The sequence below is a fragment of the Ahaetulla prasina genome, chromosome 10, assembly GCF_028640845.1.
Source record: "Ahaetulla prasina isolate Xishuangbanna chromosome 10, ASM2864084v1, whole genome shotgun sequence".
NCBI classification, from domain to species: Eukaryota; Metazoa; Chordata; class Lepidosauria; order Squamata; family Colubridae; genus Ahaetulla; species Ahaetulla prasina.
The window spans coordinates 13,747,600-13,767,664 of NC_080548.1; the positions used below are offsets into that span (position 1 = coordinate 13,747,600).

General features: G+C 45.2%; 1 protein-coding gene across 3 annotated transcripts in view; it reads left to right on the forward strand.

The window, feature by feature from the left end:
• MAN1C1 (mannosidase alpha class 1C member 1) overlaps positions 1-20,065 on the forward strand; it is a 231,525-nt gene that overhangs the window by 168,506 nt on the left and 42,954 nt on the right. For all 3 annotated transcript variants that reach the window (XM_058195041.1, XM_058195040.1, XM_058195039.1), the window contains exon 3: positions 17,462-17,577. In XM_058195041.1, coding sequence (XP_058051024.1) covers positions 17,462-17,577 — 116 coding nt within the window. The remainder of the gene's footprint in view (positions 1-17,461; positions 17,578-20,065) is intronic.

Genomic DNA, 20,065 nt, shown 5'->3' on the forward strand with positions numbered 1-20,065 from the left:
CGCTTTAAAGATGGTTACCAACACCTTGAAGCGCACCCGGAAGGCCACAGGTAGCCAGTGCAGTCTGCGCAGGAGAGGTGTCACACGGGAGCCACGAGGGGCTCCCTCTATCACCCACGCAGCCACATTCTGAACTAACTATAGCCTCCGGATGCCCCTCAAGGGGAGCCCCATGTAGAGAGCATTGCAGTAATCCAGACGAGACATCACGAGGGCGTGAGTGACCGTGCATAAGGCATCCCGGTCTAGAAAGGGGCGCAACTGGCGCACCAGGCGAACCTGGTAAAACACTCTCCTGGAGACGGCCGTCAAGTGATCTTCAAAAGACAGCCGTTCATCCAGGAGGACGCCCAAGCTGCGCACCATTACAGGTTGTTCTCAATTTACAATCATTTAGAGGTTGCTATGATGGACTCCCACCCAAAAAGCTCCAACCTTGGTCCCTTTAAGACTTGTGGACTTCAACTCCCAGAGTTCCTCAGCCAGCTTTGCTGGCTGAGGGACTCTGGGAGTTGAAGTCCACAAGTCTTAAAGGGACCAAGGTTGGAGACCCCTGACTTAAAACATTGTTCCAGAGTCTCCTCCCCCCCCATCACATGACAGCATTTCAGCCACTTGGCATCCAGCCGATTGCATTGTTTTGTGGTCCCATCACTTGCATTTTGTGACACTTTTTTGCCAGTTTCCAGCAAAAAATACCTATAGGAATACTTTGATTCATTTAACAACCATAGATTTTTCTTAACAACTTCCACAAAACAAAGTCATAAAATTAGATCCACTCAGATGGGGACCTTGACTAAAACTGTCATAACTTATGACAGAAATACTGAATTCAATTTATGGTAGTACATCAAGAACTACCTATAATCCTAAAATGGATAGATATTATACATATCAAATTATGCCGTAAGAGTATTAGTAATATGATCTGTTAATTATATTTAATGATGGTTTTATGTGATTTCTCCTCTATAACCCTAGTAATGTTTTATTATTACAGATTAAGTAGTGTAACTTTTAATTGGTCAACTCTAATCAAAATAGAAGTTTACTTGTGGGAAGTTTTTTAGCAAAAGAAGGATACTGATAGAAGAGACTATTTGTAGCTGAGGATTAAACAATGGGGTCCTTGCTATTAGAATAGCAGTTACAGTATAAAGAAGAAAAGTGAAACACATAGAAAAAATGAGATATACAAAAATTATCACGTCAGTTAATACTTAGTTGGGCAACCTTTAGCCTGACAACGTCTTCCCATGGAGTGAACCAAGTCTTTTAGTTCTTTAGCTGTTATAATGTGAAACCAAGATTGAAGGATTGCTTCTCTTAACTGGGTTTTATTGCTGGGTCGCTTCTGACTAACAAGTTTCTTTAGTCAGCTCCATAGATTTTCAATTGGGTTAAGGTCTGGGCTATTCCCAGACCTTAACCCAATTCCAGGCCATTCCAGCAGTGGAATATGATAACAGTGGTGTTATTAGCCATCAAACCTCAAAAATAAACTTTTCCCAAAAGGTTTCCACAATTTTGGCCACTACTGTATCTACGTAGTCACTAAGAGTCAGCAATGACTTGATGGCACTCTGTCAACCAATCTTGGACAATGCACTGATTTCTCCTAAGACTTTAGGGTTCTTCTACAGATTAGGGACACTGAGGACAGCTATGCTCACAAAATTATTTTACTCTGGTTTCCTTTCCATCATTACAATATGTATGGTAAATGTCTATGGAGATTCTTAACCATCCAGGTCATGGTTGTCCCAAAGGTGCTTTTCCAAAAAGAAGCTGCACTTTCTGGGGGGGTTCTTTTTTCCCTTGAAAATGTTTCGCTTCTCATCCAAGAAGCTTCTTCAGTTCTAACTGACTGGTGGAGAATGGAAGGATTGATATTCTTAGCAGTCATCTGGTCGTTAGCCCGCTGAGAGTCACTAACTTTCCCTCAACACTGTCAAACTATTTACTAAGTCTGCAGTACTATTAATCTTCTCATCGTTCCCATCACCCATCTCCTTCCACTTATGACTGTAACTTTGTTGCTTGTATCCTTATGATTTATATTGATATTGTTTCCTGATTGCTTATTTGTAATCTATGGCTATCATTAAGTGTTGTACCTTATGATTCTTGATGAACTTTTTTTTTTTTATGTACACTGAGAGCATCTGCACCAAGACAAATTTCTTGTGTGTCCAATCACACTTGGCCAATATAAAATTCTATTCTATTCTGTTCCCAAGAAAGTCCTGCTGCCTTTTGGAAAAGCACCTTTGGGACCCCATGTATTGTAATGTATGTTCATACCTGAACATCGTAAGCTACCTTTGGGAGATTAAAAAAACACATATTATGTTAATGATGATCTGTTCATTTATTTGTTGTTTCAAACTAGATTGCAGGTACCTTTTATACCGCTCTACTTTCCAGTGGCAGCTAGAAAAGAAAGGAAATTCAGTGAACTTGAAAGAAGACTTGTCACAAGAAAGGGAAACCTTTGTGATGTGGGGCAAAACAGTAGCATCTGTTAACAATCCTTTAGTGCAGGAGTCTCCAACCTTGGTCACTTTAAGACTTGTGGACTTCAACTCCCAGAGTTCCTCAGCAAAGCTGACTGAGGAACTCTGGGAGTTGAAGTCCACAAGTCCCTGCTTTAGTGCATTATAGAATAGAATAGAATAGAATAGAATAGAATAGAATAGAATAGAATTTTATTGGCCAAGTGTGATTGGACACACAAGGAATTTGTCTTTGGTGCATATGCTTTCAGTATACATAAAAGAAAAGATACGTTCATCAAGAATCATAAGGTACAACACTTAATGATAGTCATAGGGTACAAATGAGCGATCAGGAAACAATCAATATTAATATAAATAGTAAGGATACAAGCAACAAAGTTACAGTCATATAGTCATAAGTGGAAGGAGATGGGTGATGGGAACGATGAGAAGATTAATAGTAGTGCAGACTTAGTAAATAGTTTGGCGGTGTTGAGGGAATTATTTGTTTAGCAGAGTGATGGCGTTTGGGAAGAAACTGTCCTTGTGTCTAGTTGTTCTGTTTTGCAGTGCTCTATAGCGTCGTTTTGAGGGTAGGAGTTGAAGCAGTTTATGTCCGGGATGCGAGGGGTCTGTAAATACTTTCACAGACCTCTTTTTGACTTGTGCAGTATGCAGGTCCTCAATGGGAGGCAGGTTGGTAGCCATTGTTTTTTCTGCAGTTCTAATTATCCTCTGAAATCCGTGTCTCTCTTGTTGGGTTGCAGAACCAAACCAGACAATTATAGAGGTACAGTTGACGTTATGCATTTAAAGACTGTAAAAGGGTTCTGTGTAAAATAAAACTATTTCGCTCTTTCCCCCTCCCCATTTCAATTAAACAAACTGGGGGGTGGACGACGACAAATCTTTTATTATTACCCTTTGCTGGTGGGAAGGGGAGCCAGGAAGCTGTCGTTCTTATCTCTCTGTCCTTGATGAAGGGGTGGGTGACTTATCGCATGAAAACAACCCCATTAGTGTGTTACTTTTTGCAATATCAGGATAATTGTTTGTGCCCCGGGCCCTTGCTCCTTGTGTGTGCCCGGGTGGGTGCTTTGTCAGTATTTGTCAGCGTGTTTGCCAGGAACCCTCGTTGCTTGTGAAGGTTGATGCATTACTTCGCCTAATAGGCAGGAGCACGAGAACCACAGCCATTAATATTGCAGAATCCTTAGAGCTGATAAAAGGGAAGACAAGCATCATCTGAAAGGAAGTGGTTTTTCATCACCCGGCCCTTTTGTAAACATGCTACAGAAGAAACTTACTTAAGGGACCAAGGCTGGTAGATTAGGATGCAGGAGGAGAGGTTTCGTCCTGCGATTGTGAGTTTATCTCAAATCACGCCAGCAATCGCTCTTGAGAACTCTTGGTTTGCCGTCTCATAGACACTCAAGCAGATCCAGCAGAATTCTCTTTTAACTTTTTTTTTTTATTGCCCTGGGTGAATAAGGACCCGTCTTTTAAGTTGCAAGGCTGGCAATAAGGTCAGCCATTCCAGAATAATTGCCGTGACAGAAGAGCAGAGAAAGTTAGAAAATCGGGTATTTTCTACAATACTGTTGCTGGCCTTTGTCTCCGGCTTTAAGATTCATTGTTTAATCTATTTCATACTGCTTCCACTAGGAAATGCCAGGTAGTCCTCACTGAACAATGGCAGTTGGGGCCGGAATTTCTGTTGCTAAAGCGATGCGTTTGTAAAGTGTGACATCGCAGGACACATCAATTAACAGGGGCAATTCCGACAGTCCCACTGTCACCATTAAGCGAGGCTTGCAGGTTGTTAAGCAAGGACCCCCTCACAGTTTCCTGCTGACTTCCAACAAAAAAGTCGATGGGGAAGCCGGCAGGAAATTGTGAATCCCAGGCTGCTTGCAAACTGGCCAGTGGGGCAAGTAAGTGGTTGCTACGGCATGGCGCAAATGCAGTAGGGCAGGGGATGGCTGCTGTCAGGGAGGGTGTGCAGACGGCTGCTGCAGGCAGGATGGGCTGCAGGCAGATGTGCTGCAGAGTGCAAGATACTCACAATGTCATCCTCTGTAGCCCAGGGTGGGCAGTTAATTTTCCCAAGGGACCACATGCATAACTGAGACTGTTGTAGAAAGCTAAACACAGGGATGAAATCCAGCAGGTTCTGACAGGTTCTGGAGAACCGGTAGTGGAAATTTTGAGTAGTTCGGAGAACCGGCAAATACCACCTCTGGCTGCTCCCAGAGTGGGGTGGGAATGGGGATTTTGCAATATCCTTCCCCTGGAGCTGGGTGGGAATGGAGATTTTGCAATATCCTTCCCCCAGGAGTAGGGAGGAAATGGAAATTTTGTAGTATCCTTCCCCTGCCACACCCACCAAGCCACACCCACCCACAGAACCGATAGTAAAAAAAATTAAATTTCACCACTGGTTAAACATATACGATTGTGGGCCAGACAGGGACAGCCAAAGGACTGGATGTGGCCCATGGGCCATAGAATGGCCAACTCTGCTGTAGCCAATTACTTCAGTAGAAAAAGTTGGGGGAATAGGAGCAACTTACAGGAGTCCCTTGTGACCTTCCGTGCTAGCTTCCACATTGACTTTGCTTGTGGGGAACTGGCGGAGAAGGTCACAAATGGCTGTCACATAACTATGAGGATGCTGTAATGGTGCCAAGCACCTGGATCACAATCACATGACCACAGCGGTGCTGTAACAGCGGCAAATTCGAGAACTGGAAGAAAGTACCATTCTTCCAATGCTATCATGACTTCACTGAATGGGTAGTTGTAAACCAAGGACTACCAATATACAATCTCATGAAGGGAACATGAAAAAACACCAAAACAGAGCTTTGAGGGCAATTTATTGTTAATTGTTCGTTTTCTGGCTGTTCTATGCATCCATCCATCCATTCTTTCATTCATTCATGGAATCTATATGGTCACCCACCCAGCTCAAATAATTGCAACCGTGGGCACTGGGAGGCCGTTTAAATTCTATGAATGAATGAATAACTGATGTGCCAATTGGCACTTCCTGAATTTGAGGGAGAGCTTTCTGCAGTGGGCACAGCCAGACTCAGAATGGCTGTTACACATTCAGCTCTTGGGAGTGGGCTATTATTGTCAGAAGATGGTTTGGAGGCATAACTGTATGTCCTGTGCAGAGCTTTATGGAAGAAGAGTAGAAAACAAATACATTTGAATTAGGGACTCTTATTTTTTTTTGTCTGTCTGTCTATCATCTATCTATCATCTATCTATCTGTCTATATCATCTATCTATTTATATGTCTATATCATCTATCTATTTATCTGTCTATATCATCTATATATCTTATCTATCAAAGGTGGCTCAGGGGCTAAGACAGCTGAGCTTATCGATCGAAAGGTCGGCAGTTCGGCGGTTTGAATCCCTAGTGCTGCCATGTAACGGGGTGAGCTCCCATTACTAGTCCCAGCTTCTGCCAACCTAGCAGTTTCGAAAGCACGTAAAAATGCAAATAGAAAAAATAGGGACCACCTTTGATGGGAAGGTAACAGCGTTCCGTGCGCCTTTGATGTTGAGTCATGCCGGCCACATGACCACGGAGACGTCTTCGGACAGCGCTGGCTCTTCGGCTTTGAAACGGAGATGAGCACCGCCCCCTAGAGTCGGCAACGACTAGCACGTATGTGCGAGGGGAACCTTTACCTTTTATCTTATCTATCATCTATTTATATCATCTATCTACACCAGTGGTTCTCAACCTTTATAGTGCTGCGACCCCTTTAATACAATTCCCCATGATGTGGCGACCCCTTTAATACAATTCCCCACGATGTGGCGACCCCCAACCCTAAAATTATTTTCATTTTGAATTTATCGCGCCTGAAGCCATATTGGCTAGCAATCTGAACTGCTTGCGATTGCCTTGAGGACGGAGGCATTAAAGCGGAGACTCCTCCCCTATTAAATTTATCGCGCCTGAAGCCAGGCTAGTGATTGGGAGTGATTGCAGCTGGCTTGAGAGGGAGACATCAGAGCAAAGTTTTCTCTCTTTTTTAATTGATCACGCCTGAAGCTGAATTCGGCTAGCGATTTGAAGAGCCTGCAGCTGGCTTGTGAAGTCAACCATTGGAGTGCGATTCTTCAACTCACAAGTATACTTCCCATATTTCTGATGGTCTTAGGCGACCCCTGGCAAATCGTCATTTGACCCCCAACGGGGTCCCGACCCACAGGTTGAGAACCGCTGATCTACACCTATCTATCTACCTACCTACCTTCCTATCTACCTACATCTATCTGTCTGTCTGTCTATCTATCTATCTATCTATCTATCTATCTATCTATCTATCTATCAATCAAAACGGATGTTTGATGCTGTGCAGTAAAAATAAGTTTGCGGTCTTGTATGCCGTTGGCAATTTGCCCATAAAGTTCAAACTGTCAAGATTTCTTAATCTTATAATAAAAGAAACCATCAGGAAGTCATTAAAAAAAAGAAGGGGGACTAATTAGAAAGCTTGAGGGAAATGGGAATGTTCTATAGGAATGCAGTTGTCCCCAATGACTTTAATTTGTATGAGACACTTTGCCTACATTTTGTTTAGAAAGCTCAGGGCCAATACCGCCCATCAGGAGCACTCTGCAAATGTGCCAATCATCCTTCGTTTTATTACTGTTTGCAACATTGGGCGCTCTCTGTGTTGGGCCTTTTTATTCCTGAACAGAGATGCGCTCCTATTGTACAGAAAGAAATATCTAAGATGACCGATTCATGCCTTCTTGGTATTGATAATGCTTTTCAGGTATGGATGAAAAAAATGTCTTTATGCCTTTAAATTATAGTGACCAGACGTCCCGCTTTTGGCGGGACAGTCCCGCTTTTTAATAATTTGTCCCGCGTCCCACGGCAATTCCAAAAAGTCCCGATTTTTTTTTTGTTTCACTCCCATTCTGAAAATGGGAGGCGGCAACGCAAGAGGAGGAGGCGGAGAAGGGGGAGTGGCAGAGAAGGGGGCGCGAGAGGGAGGAGAGACGCCGCTTGACTTCACCCGAGAGGAAGAGAAGAGCCGAGAGGAGAGCCAAGGAGAGCCGAGCCTGCCTGGAAGAGCGGAGAAGCAGCAGCCGCTCCTCCTCCTTCAGGCAGGTGGCAAGACTCAACACGCATGCGCAGCCCCCCCCCCCCCCAATCAATGGTGTCCCGCTTTGCCATCGCTGAAATCTGGTCACTTTACTTTAAATCAGAGGTGGTACTCAGCAGGTTCTGAACAACTCTGGAGAACCGGTAGCGGAAATCTTGAGTAGTTTGGAGAACCGGTAAATACCACCTCTGACTGGCCCCGCCCCCATCTGTTCTCTGCCTCCCGAGTCCCAGCTGATTGGGAGGAAATGGGGATTTGCAGTAACCTTCCCCTGGAGTAGGGAGGGACTGGAGATTTTACAGTATCCTTCTCCTGCCCAACAAACCATGCCCACCAAGCCATGCCACACCCACCAAGCCAAGCCCACAGAACCGGTAGTAAAAAAATTTGAATCCCACCACTGCTTTAAATCAATGTTTCTCAACTATGGAAACTTTAAAATATGTTTACTTCAACTTCCAGAATTCTTTAGACAGCATGCTGGCTGGAGAATTCTGGGAGCTGAAGTCTACATATCTTAGAAATCACCATGCTTTGAGAAACACCGCTATAAATGATTTTCTTTGTATGTATGAAGACAAAAAAGCAAAATTTTGTTTAGAAACCTCCATGTTCTTAATCCAATGCTACTGATGTTGTGTAAGTCCACAAGAACCTCCATAGAGAGTACATTAAAATGTGCTAAGGTTTAAGTGCCGTCTTCAATTTAGGCGCTCCTTGTAGATATCTTGTTGACTTCAAGAGAGGTGTCTGATTGCTCAGGAAATCATATCAAGCGATCATTTAAAGTTTAATATTTTCCTGCCAGGAAAGCCCCAATGTGGTGTCAACAAAGGAAACCAACCACTTTGCTTTCTAATTTAAGTGAACAGATTTCTCACAACACCGGATGGGTGCAGTGATATGTGGGGAAGACTTGGGAGACTGGGCAAAGGGATGACGAAAGGTCAAAAAAGAGACAGTCTAGAGCTGTGGTAGTCAACCTGGTCCCTACCGCCCACTAGTGGGCATTCCAGCTTTCATGGTGGGCGGTAGGGGTTTTGTCCTATACTGAAGCACTTTCCTTTTTTTTAATTTAATTGACTTTTTAAAAAAATTTCATAGCATTATTTAAAAACATTTTCATTAGGTTTTCATAAAATTCCCCGTGACAATTAAAATTTCTGAAAATATACTATTTGTATCACCCACGCATAAGTTTAGTTCACGTTACGTAAGTGAAACTAATTGGCGCTATAGTGCGACCACAAACAAAAGAGCCTCATCCCAGAATAGCTCACGCATCTCCCCCCACACCACCCAGCTGTAACAGACAAGCAGAGCTGGTAGCCGGCACCCCCCCCAAACCCAATCCACGATGCGCGAGAGGCATACACAGACAACAATACATGGTGCATTACTGTGGAACCGGTGGGCGGTTAGAAAATTTTACTACTAACAGAGATACAAAAGTGGGTGGTAGGTATAAAAAGGTTGACTACCCCTGCTCTAGAGATAGTGGATGGGATAAGAGGCTTAGAAGGGACACATATATATACCCGGGGTGGACTGCTGGGGGTTCACAGATGTTCGGGAGAACCTCTAGCTAAGATTCTGTGCAGTTCAGAGAACCCCCAAATCCCACTCCTGGATGGCCCCGCCCACCCTGCCCCACCTCTCCCAGGAGTCCCCACGTGGCCCATTTTGGATGCAGGTAAGTGCAGGGCGTGCACAGAGGCTCAGGGAGGGTGAAAAATGGGCCTACCAGAAGTTTGGGAAGGCTGAAAACTGGCCCGTATCTGGCCTCCAGAGGGCCTCCGGAGCCCAGGGAGGGCAAACCTCCCCACCACCACCGGTGCAGGACACCAACTAGGCATCGCCTACCATGCCACGCCCACCCAGCAACCAGGCAGAGAACCACTTGCTAAAATTTTTGAAGCCCACCCCTATATATACCCCATAGTTTCTTGGTTTGGTCAAGAGATGGGGGAGAATTATTCTTTCAGACTTGGAAGACTCATGAAATTAAGATAGGAATTAAAACCAGTTGAGCTTATTCTACTCCGTTGTAAAGCTACATTGACAGAATCCTGCAGGTCTGAGAATACTATTCCCCGCTCTCCACCAAGAACTAAGGCGGGTTTCTTCTGAGCCTCCCTCCCCACCCATTCTCTATCTGGGGGCTATGCTGTCTGTTATCTTAGCAGTCCCCAACCCCCGAGCCGTGGCCTGGTACTGGGCTGCCTGCAACCCATTCGGAACTGAGCCACACAAGCTGTACAAGCAGATGAGTGCATGTGCAAGCAATGTCATTTGCGTGAGCTGCAGGCAGTTGCACATGTGTATGGAAATCTGCCATTCGCACAAATGGAGCTGTGTGTATATCTGTCACTCACACAGAATCATTTCCTCTCCCCCACCCCCGCTGGTTTGCAAAGCCAGGTTGGGTACCACTGTCTTATCTGACCATTCTGTTAGCAGCTCCTTTGCACCCAGTCTCCCAAGGTCTTTCCCTCATGCCATTACTGTAGGGCAGATTGATCCAGTTGTGCTTCTAGTTCTTGGGCAGGTTGCTTATGTGCAATGAACGCTCAGTCATCATCCCATCATTATAAAGGCCTCTCTAGAAAAAAAACATAATAATGCATTTTTTTGCAAAATTGTCCTTGTTGGACAAAGCAGACCTTCTGAAAAGCAGAATAGCCTCAACCAATGTACAGAGGACACATCGGGGTGAAATGCTACTGGTTCGGACCGATTCGGGCAAACCGGTAGTAAAAAATGCTACTGGTTCAGCCAAACCGGTATTTCTGACAATCAGCTGGGTGATGATCAGCTGTGATGCACAATTTATATTAGCTAGAATCGTTGGATTTTGTTGTGGTCCGCCAGCAGCCTGCGGAGCTGGCAATGGAGTCAGACAGCAATGAGGCTGAGGAAGAACATGGGCCAGTCTTGGAGGCTGGGGTAGGCCTGGATGAAGGCTCTGCGTTGGAGGCAGAGATGGGGCCAGGGCCATCGGGGAGTGATGTGCGGACTCCAGAGCCTCCAGAGGCTGACAGTAGTGAGGCAGAGGAACAAGAGGAGCCTGTTCCTAGTGCACGCATGAGAAGAGCTGTCAGAAAGCAAGAGCAGCTCAAGCAAAGAGGACGACTTGGGACTAGGGCCAAGAGATGATTGGGCCCTCCCTTAAGGCTTAAAAGACCAGCAACGGCATTTGGGCTCTTTGCCAGAAAACAACGTTGATATCTTTGTCTTGCTGCATTTGTTTCTTATCGGTGTCTTCTGAACTTTTGCCAAGAAAGGCCTTTGGCAGTTTGCCTAATTAGATCAAGGTTGATGATAAAACTGAGGAATTGTGTTGGGAAGAATTTGCTTTCATATAGTTTGCTTTGATTTAGTTTGTTCTAATAAAGTTTGTTTGTTTTTAAATTGACTGAGTTTGCTACTAACTACTTGGGCCTGGTCACAACAGATTTCCTGCTTTCTAGGTAATCTAAATTGCGTGGCACAGCGGATTCCCCCCCCTCCCCGCTGCTGCTTACCTTTGCAGACTCGGAAGGCTTCAAAATGTTCCTTTTTTAGCCCTGCGCGGGCACGCCTCCGGCAAAGCGGGCGCTTGGTAGCACATTCACAGAACCGGTAGCAGACTTCAGAGGATTTCACCGCTGGGAGACATCTATTTCTCATTTCAATTTGAGAATGTCATAGGTGGGTTCTTCTAGCGCTGGGTACAATAACAGGTCTTCATAATACAATGCCTTCATGGTGTCTTGGACCTGATGCCCCATCAGGATCTCAACCCATCAAACCAAACCCGATTCTTTTAACATATCCACTCTCCAAGGTTTTCAGGAAACCCTCTGTTCTGTCTCCTTCCCCACTTTGGAGCAACGAGCTGGCTTTCAGCCCATGGATTCACAGCTCTTATCAGTCCTGGCAGAGAAATCGCAGCTGCTTGCCAAAGTTCAAACAAATGACTCGCAGAGTAAGACTTCAGCTCTCTTTGAAACGGTTCAGCTAATCTTTTGCTCCCCGTGGAGTGCGAGCAGTCCCAAAGCTCCTTATATATCCTGTGGGGTGGGGCTCCTGCCCCACCCTTCCCTTTGATGACGCCGCCTCTCTAATCTTCTGAAGCGCAGGTTAATCCAAGCTTGATTATTATTATTATTATTATTATCAGCTGGGTCTGAAGGCGTAGCCTGAGGAAGGGAGGAATCGGGGGATGACGGCCTTATTATGTCCTCCGACTGGCCTGGTTCTGGTTCCTGGAGCCGGGCCAAAGGCATCGGTGCTCCCAAGGTAAGCCTTACTGGCCCTTCCCCCTCACTCTCGGAGTCACTTTCGGGCATGGGGCCAGGTTCGGGGGCTGGAGTCACAACACCCTCTTTTGTCTGACATTCCATTAAAGCATGAGAACAAGGTTGATGGAGAGCGTAGTGTTTAGTGGACTATATATTTCACAGCTGGGGCAGTTCGCAAGAGGCGCCATGAATCATGTTTAGCCTTCATAAACATGGCTTCCCCCTGCTAAGAAAGACAGTTATCACCGCCAGATCTGAGAGAGGATTTTACCCAAGCCAACCCTACCGTTTGTTGACACCAGCTGTTTTGGACACCTAACATGTTCCTGAATGCTGATGTGCTTATAGCATTGCTGGAAAACTGTGAATCACTCTTCATAGGAAAAAAGTTGAATTACTGGGAACTGGGAAGCTGTTAGGACAGCCAGTTTATCTTAAATGTCACATATTTTGCTGAGGGAATGGTCCCCCTGATCTTTGTAGGCCTCCACAGAGAAAGATTTTAGTATTTATATTTATTTTACTATTATTTTTCACCTTTAAAAAACGAAATAATACGTTGGGGTTTTTTAGTTGCCTTGAGCGCCCACCCAACCAGAAAGATGGGATATAAATCAAATAACTATATAACTATAGCTGTGTTTTGTGTTACCCGGTCTTTTTCTAGCTCAGTGACTGTGCAGGCTACAGATTATATGAAAGATGAAGGGTAATAAATTGGAACATTTTTAGCTCCTTCAGTTGAAAAAAATCCTTCCCTGCAAACTTGTTTTCAGGGTGGGATGTATAATTTGCAATTGCAATTTAATGAATTCCGGGAATGGCATGCAATTTCTCCCTGATTTCTACACATTTTGCATGCATCTTTGCTGCTTTCAGATTTTTTTAGTCTGGGTGATAATGTAGCTTAATGCCTCTGAAATGAAAAGTGCTTGTAAAATGCATGAATAGCGCACGATTAACATGCTTGGTTTTCTTCCTAATGTAACTAGCGCACAACCTTGGCAATTTTTTTTTTTAATTGAAAAAGTTTTTAAAAAAACAAAGACATTTTCACCCCTTTTTTCCCCCTCCCTCCCAAAAAAACCCCCCTTTCCCCCTCCCTTTCCCCCCCCCCCCGGCTTCCCGGGTCAATCACAAGGTATTGTTATACATAAACCAAACATAGAATAAAATTTTCCCTTCCAATCCAATTAACCTCATCCAAAGCTTTTCATCTCCCAACCCCCTCCCCATTAAATAAAATAACTTTCTAATTATTCAAAGACAATCTGATATTTCTTAATCTGATATCTGTTTTGTATATAATCAATCCATTTTTTCCATTCAATTAAATATCTTTCCTGCGTATTGTCTTTTAAGAAAGCTGAGATTTTAGCCATCTCAGCCAAATTCCATACTGGGGTCCTGACTTTTACTTTGAGACTGTTGCTCTTCTTTACGCTTAAGAGCTCCTCTTGTCACCCTTTGCTCTTGTGGTTCCTCTAATACTGGCAGCAATGAAGCCTCTTGGATCACCACGCCTTCTTGAATCTCTTGAAGTTTTTCTATCACTTCTGTTTCAACTTTCAAAACTGTAGAAAGAAAATCCTTTGCCTTTAAAACAGTGTCAATTCTGTATCTCCTTCCTTGATAAAATACTGTCAGTCCAACTGGCACCTCCCATCTGAATTGAATCTGATGTTTTTTAAGTTCTTGTGTAAAAAAAACAAATTCCTTCCTATCTCTTGGCAAACCTTGGCAAATTTAAATTGTATGGATGTCAACTCCCAGAATTCCTCAGCCAGCATCACTGGCTGGGGAATTCTGGGAGTTGAAATTCACACATCTTACAAATGGCCAAGGTCGAGATACAGTGCCTTAGAGGGAGGGGAGCTTAATACCCTCTTTCAAAGGGTCTGTTGTGGTCCGCCAGCAGCCTGCAGAGCTGGCAATGGAGTCAGACAGCGATGAGGCTGAGGAAGAACATGGGCCAGTCCTGGAGGCTGGGGAAGGCCCAGATGAGAGCTCTGCGTCGGAGGCTGAGGTGGGGCCAGAGCCATCAGGGAGTGATGTGCGGACTCCAGAACCTCCAGAGGCTGACAGTAGTGAGGCAGAGGAACAGGAAGAGCCTGTTTCTAATGCACACATGAGAAGAGCTGTCAGAAGGCAAGAGCAGCTAAAGCAAAGACAGTGACTCGGGAGTAGGGCCAAGAGATGATTGGTCCCTCCCATAAGGCTTAAAAGACCAGCAACGGTGTTTGGGCTCTTTGCCGGAAAACAACGTTGATAGAATTGTTACCTTGTCTTGCTGCATTTATTTCTTTTTGGTGTCTTCTGCTTTTGAACTTTTGCCAGGAAAAGCCTTTGGCAGTTTGCCTAATTAGACCAAGGTTGGTGATAAGACTGAAGAATTGTGTTATGAAGAATTTGCTTTGATTTAGTTTGGACAACGCTGAGAATGAGTTAATTCTCAGCTGTTCTAATAAAGTCTTTGTTGTTGAACCGATTGTGTTTACTACTACCTACTTGGGCCTGGGTCATAACAGGGTCCTCATTGACAAGTGAACAGTTTTTAGACAAGACAACAATTCGGTAGGGTCTGATCTATAAGGCACAACCCCTTAAGCATCACACCAGCTTACACAGCTTGTATTAATTCCAATGAAATTCCTGCCAAGTTAGCGCCCCTCATTATTTAAGCAGGGAGAGTGTTTGCTGTTTCTGTGTCACCTTCCCCTTTCTCAACTTTGCATTCAGTATTTCTTGCAACCTGCACCTTAATTGGTGGCGTTTTGCTCCTCAGTCCCTGAAACGATTGGAATCCTTTCTTCAGTTTTGCAAGTGAACCATTGTCCCATGTGGGCTTTGGGATAATTTAAATAACATTTTAAAACTCCAGGAAAACACCTCTCTCTTTCTCTCTCTCTCTCCTTCCCTTCCTCTCTCTCTCTCCCCATCTCCCTCCCTCTCCCTTTCTCTCCCTCTCCCTCTCCTCCCTCTCTCCCTCCCTCTTTCTCTCCCTCCCTTTCTCTCTCTTTCTTCCTGTCTCCCTCTGTCTGTCTCCCTCCCTCTCCCTTTCTCTCCCTCCCTTCTCCCTCTCCCCATCTCCCTCCCTCTCTCTTTCTCTGTCTCACCATCCCCTCCCTCCCTCTCTCCCTCCCTCCCTCTCCCTTCCTTCCTCTCTGTTTCTTCCTGTCTCTCTCCTTCCCTCTCTCTTTCTCTCTCTCCCTTTCTCTCCCTCCCTTCCTCTCTTTCTCCCTATCTCCCTAACTCTCTCTTTCTCTCCCTCCCTCTCTCTTTTCCCATCTCGCTCCCTCTCTCTCTCTGTCTCTCCCTCTCATTCCCCTCCCTCTCTCCCTCCCTCTTTCTCTCTTTCCCTCCCTTCCTCTCCCTCTCTCTTCCTGTCTCCCCCTCTCTCTCTTTCTCCCTCCCTCCCTCTTTCTTTCTCTCCCTCCCTCCCTCCCCTCCTCTCTTTCTGTCTCTCTCTCTTCCCGTCTCCCTCCCTCTCTCTTTGTCTTTGTCTCCCTCTCCCATACTCATTCATCCAGTTCCTATTGGAATAGGGGGTATCTCCTAAACAGAATCCCTTGAAGTTTCATGCTTCCAATAACCAGCTCTTCATTTCAGGATGTCTTTATTTCTCTGATCTAAATCAGAGAAAACTGCCTGGTTCACTTTAATTTTTTATTTTTTTAAACCAACCAGTCCTTTGCGGTTGAGATTGCTTAGAAGCCCATGGCTGGCTTTTATCAGGTGTTCACACATTGGCTTCCCATTTTTCTGCTGAGCAGTGCTGCAAGTTATCAGGCGGGTTTTGAACCAATTAAGAGGTTTTACATTTCGAGTCTCCTGACAGTGTCACTTCCCCTGAATCATTCGGAGATGTAAAAATTCAATATTATAGGAACTTAATATACTGCTCAAAGCTTCTAGTGCATAAACAACCTGCGACGCGGAGTCCCTTTCCACCCTGCTCTGCATATAGAGAAGGGATCATAGCTCATGGGCCACAGCATGATAGGCACTGCAGTCCCTTACAACTAGATGATGTTGGGTAAGTTTCAGGTAGACCAGAGGTTCCAACTTTGGCATCTCTAAGATGGGTGGACTTCAATTCCCAGAATTCTCCAACCAACCATATATATGCTCTATATCAGGGGTCTCCAACCTTGTCAACTTAAAGTTGACAAGGTTGAGACCCCTGATATAGAACATATATATAGTTGGCTGAGGAATTCTGGGAGTTGAAGTCCACAAGTCTTAAAGTTGACAAGGTTGGAGACCCCTGATATAGAACATATATATAGTTGGCTGAGGAATTCTGGGAGTTGAAGTCCACAAGTCTTAAAGTTGACAAGGTTGGAGACCCCTGATATAGAACATATATATAGTTGGCTGAGGAATTCTGGGAGTTGAAGTCCACAAGTCTTAAAGTTGACAAGGTTGGAGACCCCTGCTCCATATCACTGTGGGCCAACCTTTTCAGCACTGAGTGCCGAAATGGGCACGCTTGCACAGGGGTGGGTGGGAGCACCAGAAACCGAAAGAGCAGCTCCCCAGCGCGAGCTTCCGGTTTCCGGAGTGCACATGCGTGCCAGTCACCTGCTCTTCCAGTTTCTGGCGTGCATGCACACATGAAGACTAGTACATGTGCGCCAAGAAACTGCTCTTCCAATTTCTGCCACTCCCCCACCCACAAAGATCAGCTGGCCAGCGCACATGTGCGCGCTGGAACCTGGAAGAGCAACAGGCGATGGCTGGCATACCCGGAGAGACGGCTCTGCATGCCACTTCCAGCCCGTGTGCCACAGGTTTGCCATCACGGCACTATATGCACTAAGAAAGCCTTCTCAGGATTACATCCCAGCAGCAGTTTTTACAGCCGCTCTGACCTCTGCATCCCCTGATGCAGGGGTGAAATGCTCCCGGTTTGGACCAGATTGCCCGATCCGGTAGCGATGGCAGAGGGTGGTTCGGAGAACCGGTAGCAAAAATCCCTCCTCCCCCCAGGCCCAGCTGAGTCGCACGTGATCGTCAGAGGGTTTTTTGTTTTTTTACTTTTAAAAGCATTTTTTCTTCGGCCGAAAAAATCCTTTTAAAAGTAAAAAAAAAACAAAAACCTCTGATGATTGTGCGGCTCAGCTGGGCTCATCAGAGCCTTTTAAAACCTCTCTGGCCGAAGAGGTTGTAGAAAAAATTATTTTAAAAGGCTCCTCTGATGATCCCAGATGAGTTACCTGATCGTCAGAGGCTTTTTTTTTTCTTTTAAATGCAAAAAAAATGCTTTTAAAAGAAAAGAAAAGCCTCTGACGATCAGGTAACTCAGCTGGGATTGTCAGAGGAGCCTTCTGAAGAGGTTGTAGAAAAAATACTTTTAAAAGTAAAAATAAAATAAAAAAAGTTGGCCACTCCCACCCAGTCACATTAACACACACACACACCCCAAGCCACGCCTACAGAACTGGTAGTAACAAATTTTACATTTCACCCCTGCTTCGGTGGAAAGTCAACTGAAGTTCCATTCTCACTGTGCGGGTTTCTGTCCCTGCAGGAGGCCTCCGGGGAGCCACCGTGGTAGATGCCTTGGATACCCTATACGTCATGGAGCTGCAGGAAGAATTCCAGGAAGCCAAAGATTGGGTGGAGAAGAGCTTTGACTTGAACGTGGTGAGTCAGCCTTTGAATAGGTTTCTCTGTTCTCTGGCAGGAACCCCCTGGTGTATTTTGAACCCTGGTGTTTTGACTGGTCCTCCACACACACCCTCCACCACTACCACCCACCTCAACCTGGCACATTGTAAAAACACGCCAAGAATAGGACAGCGTACAGTTGAGCTGGGGATGTAGTAGGGTAAAAGGATTAAAGGAGAAATGCCTTGATCACCAGATCAGCTAATAATCCAATCAGTGCCTCTTATCAGTATTTTTCAACATTGGCAGCTTTAAGATAGGTGGACTTCAACACCCAGAATTCCCCAGCCAGCATGTATGTGCTAATCGTTCCCGACTCCAGGGGGCGGTGCCTATCTCCGTTTCAAAGCCGAAGAGCCAGCGCTGTCCGAAGATGTCTCCGTGGTCATGTGGCCGGCATGACTCAATGCCAAAGGCGCACGGAACGCTGTCACCTTCCCACCAAAGGTGGTCCCTATTTTTCTACCTGCATTTTTCATGTGCTTTCGAACTGCTAGGTTGGCAGAAGCTGGGACAAGTAATGGGAGCTCACCCCGTTACACGGCACTAGGGATTCGAACCGCTGAACTGCTGACCTTTCGATCGACAAGCTCAGCATCTTAGCCACTGAGCCACCATGTCCCTTTTAGCCTCTCTACAGTCCCTATATTATTTGAGTTTCGTGTTGCTGCACAGACTGAGGTCCTCCGGGTCTCTCAGTTTAAAGTTAAACCCATTGTGGACTGACAACCCTGCGGCATTTTTTTTTTCCCCATTCCAGATCGCCTCTCTGTTTTTGCTGCAAGGCTGTAGGAAAAGCAAAGGAAATTGCCCTCCCCTCGCCTGGAAAAGCTTTGTTTTGAAATAGATGACCAACGTGGGCTTGCAAATGGGCAGTCGTGCCTCGTAAATTTGGCTCAATGCTCTGTGTTTGGAATCGGATCAATAGGCCAACAGACAAACTAGAGAAAGGTTATTGATCTGTAGTTTCACAAAAGCTCTCCCTTCTGGCCCACAAATCAATCAGCCAGAAGCCCTGTAAAGAGCCCTGTCATAGCTGCAGAAGAGACAAGAGGTGGACTGAAAGTTTCTTTTAATCCAGATGAAACAGGACAACTCAGTTAGAAATGAAGTGCTTAGGGTAGGGTTTCTCGATCTTGGCAACTTTCAGATGTGTGGACTTCAACTCCCCACAATTCCCCCAAGTAGCAAATTTCATTTTTGTTACCATGAAGCAAGATATTTATCTTAAGACTCTAAACAGACAACATTTCCAGATTACAGATTCTGAACCTTCCTTGTCTCTAAATTTAAATACCTATATTTGCCGAGAGCTTTGAAAATATTGCTAAACCTTGGCAGCTTGAAGATGGATGGACTTTAACTCCTAGAATTTACCGCCCAGCAAGTTGACCGAAGAATTCTGGCAATGAAGTCCACCCATCTGAAAGTTGCCAAGGTTAAGAAACAGTGATTAGGATATTTAAAAATATTAAACATAAGACATTTGAAAAAAATACCATGTATGGTGCTCTCTGAGCTTGGTTGTTTTCTTGTAGACGCTTCACTACCAAACTGGGTAACATAATCAGTGCGCCGCAAGTTAATGTTTTCAAAAGTGAATATAGAATTCCAGTGATGTTAATGATGGCTGCAGCATCCATTCATTAGTTCAGTATAATAGCGATATAACATCTTCCCAAAATGACCTGATGTGAATGCTGATTGTGAACAGGGTAAGAAAGAATGCAAGCCCCAGTTTTCTCTAATTCCATACTTGGAATACTGCATCCAGTTTTGGCCGCCATGATGTAAAAAAAGTGTTGAGGTTCTAGAAAGAATGCAGAGAAGAACAATATTAGGGGACTGGAGGCTAAAACATATAAAGAATGGTTGCAGGAACTGGGTACATCTAGTTTAATGAAAAGAACGACTGGGGTGACATGATAGCAGTCTTCCAATATCTTGGCGGCTGCCACAAAGAAGAGGGAGTCAAGCTATTCTCCAAAGCACCTGTTGTGCCTCGCCCTCCCTCCTCTCCTCAGCCGGGCCCCTCCTGTCGCCTCCCGGGCCTGCTATCAGATTCAGAGTCTGATAATGAAGAGGAACGGCCTGGCATGCCTCCAGCCCCCAGCCTTGGCCCCAGGCCCGGACAGAATGTCAGGAATGAACAAACAAACCTCACTCCTACAGCGTGTGAGCAGGGAGTCAGCCACGTGCTAGAATTACCAGCAGCCGATCCAGAGGAGGGGAATTCACAGTGGACGGATCCCCGGTTCCGGAGATCTGAGAGGCGACGTCAGCAGAAGGAAGGGAGGGGCAGGCCTGGATAAGTGTTGAGTCATGGAGCCACACCCCACAGCCTATATAAAGGATCAGCTTGAGTCAAGCAACTTTGAGTCAAGCAAAGTCTCTTTTCGTTTGCTGAAGTCACAACTTGGATTCCTGCCTGCCCTGAGACATCTGAAAGGAATTTGGCAAAGCT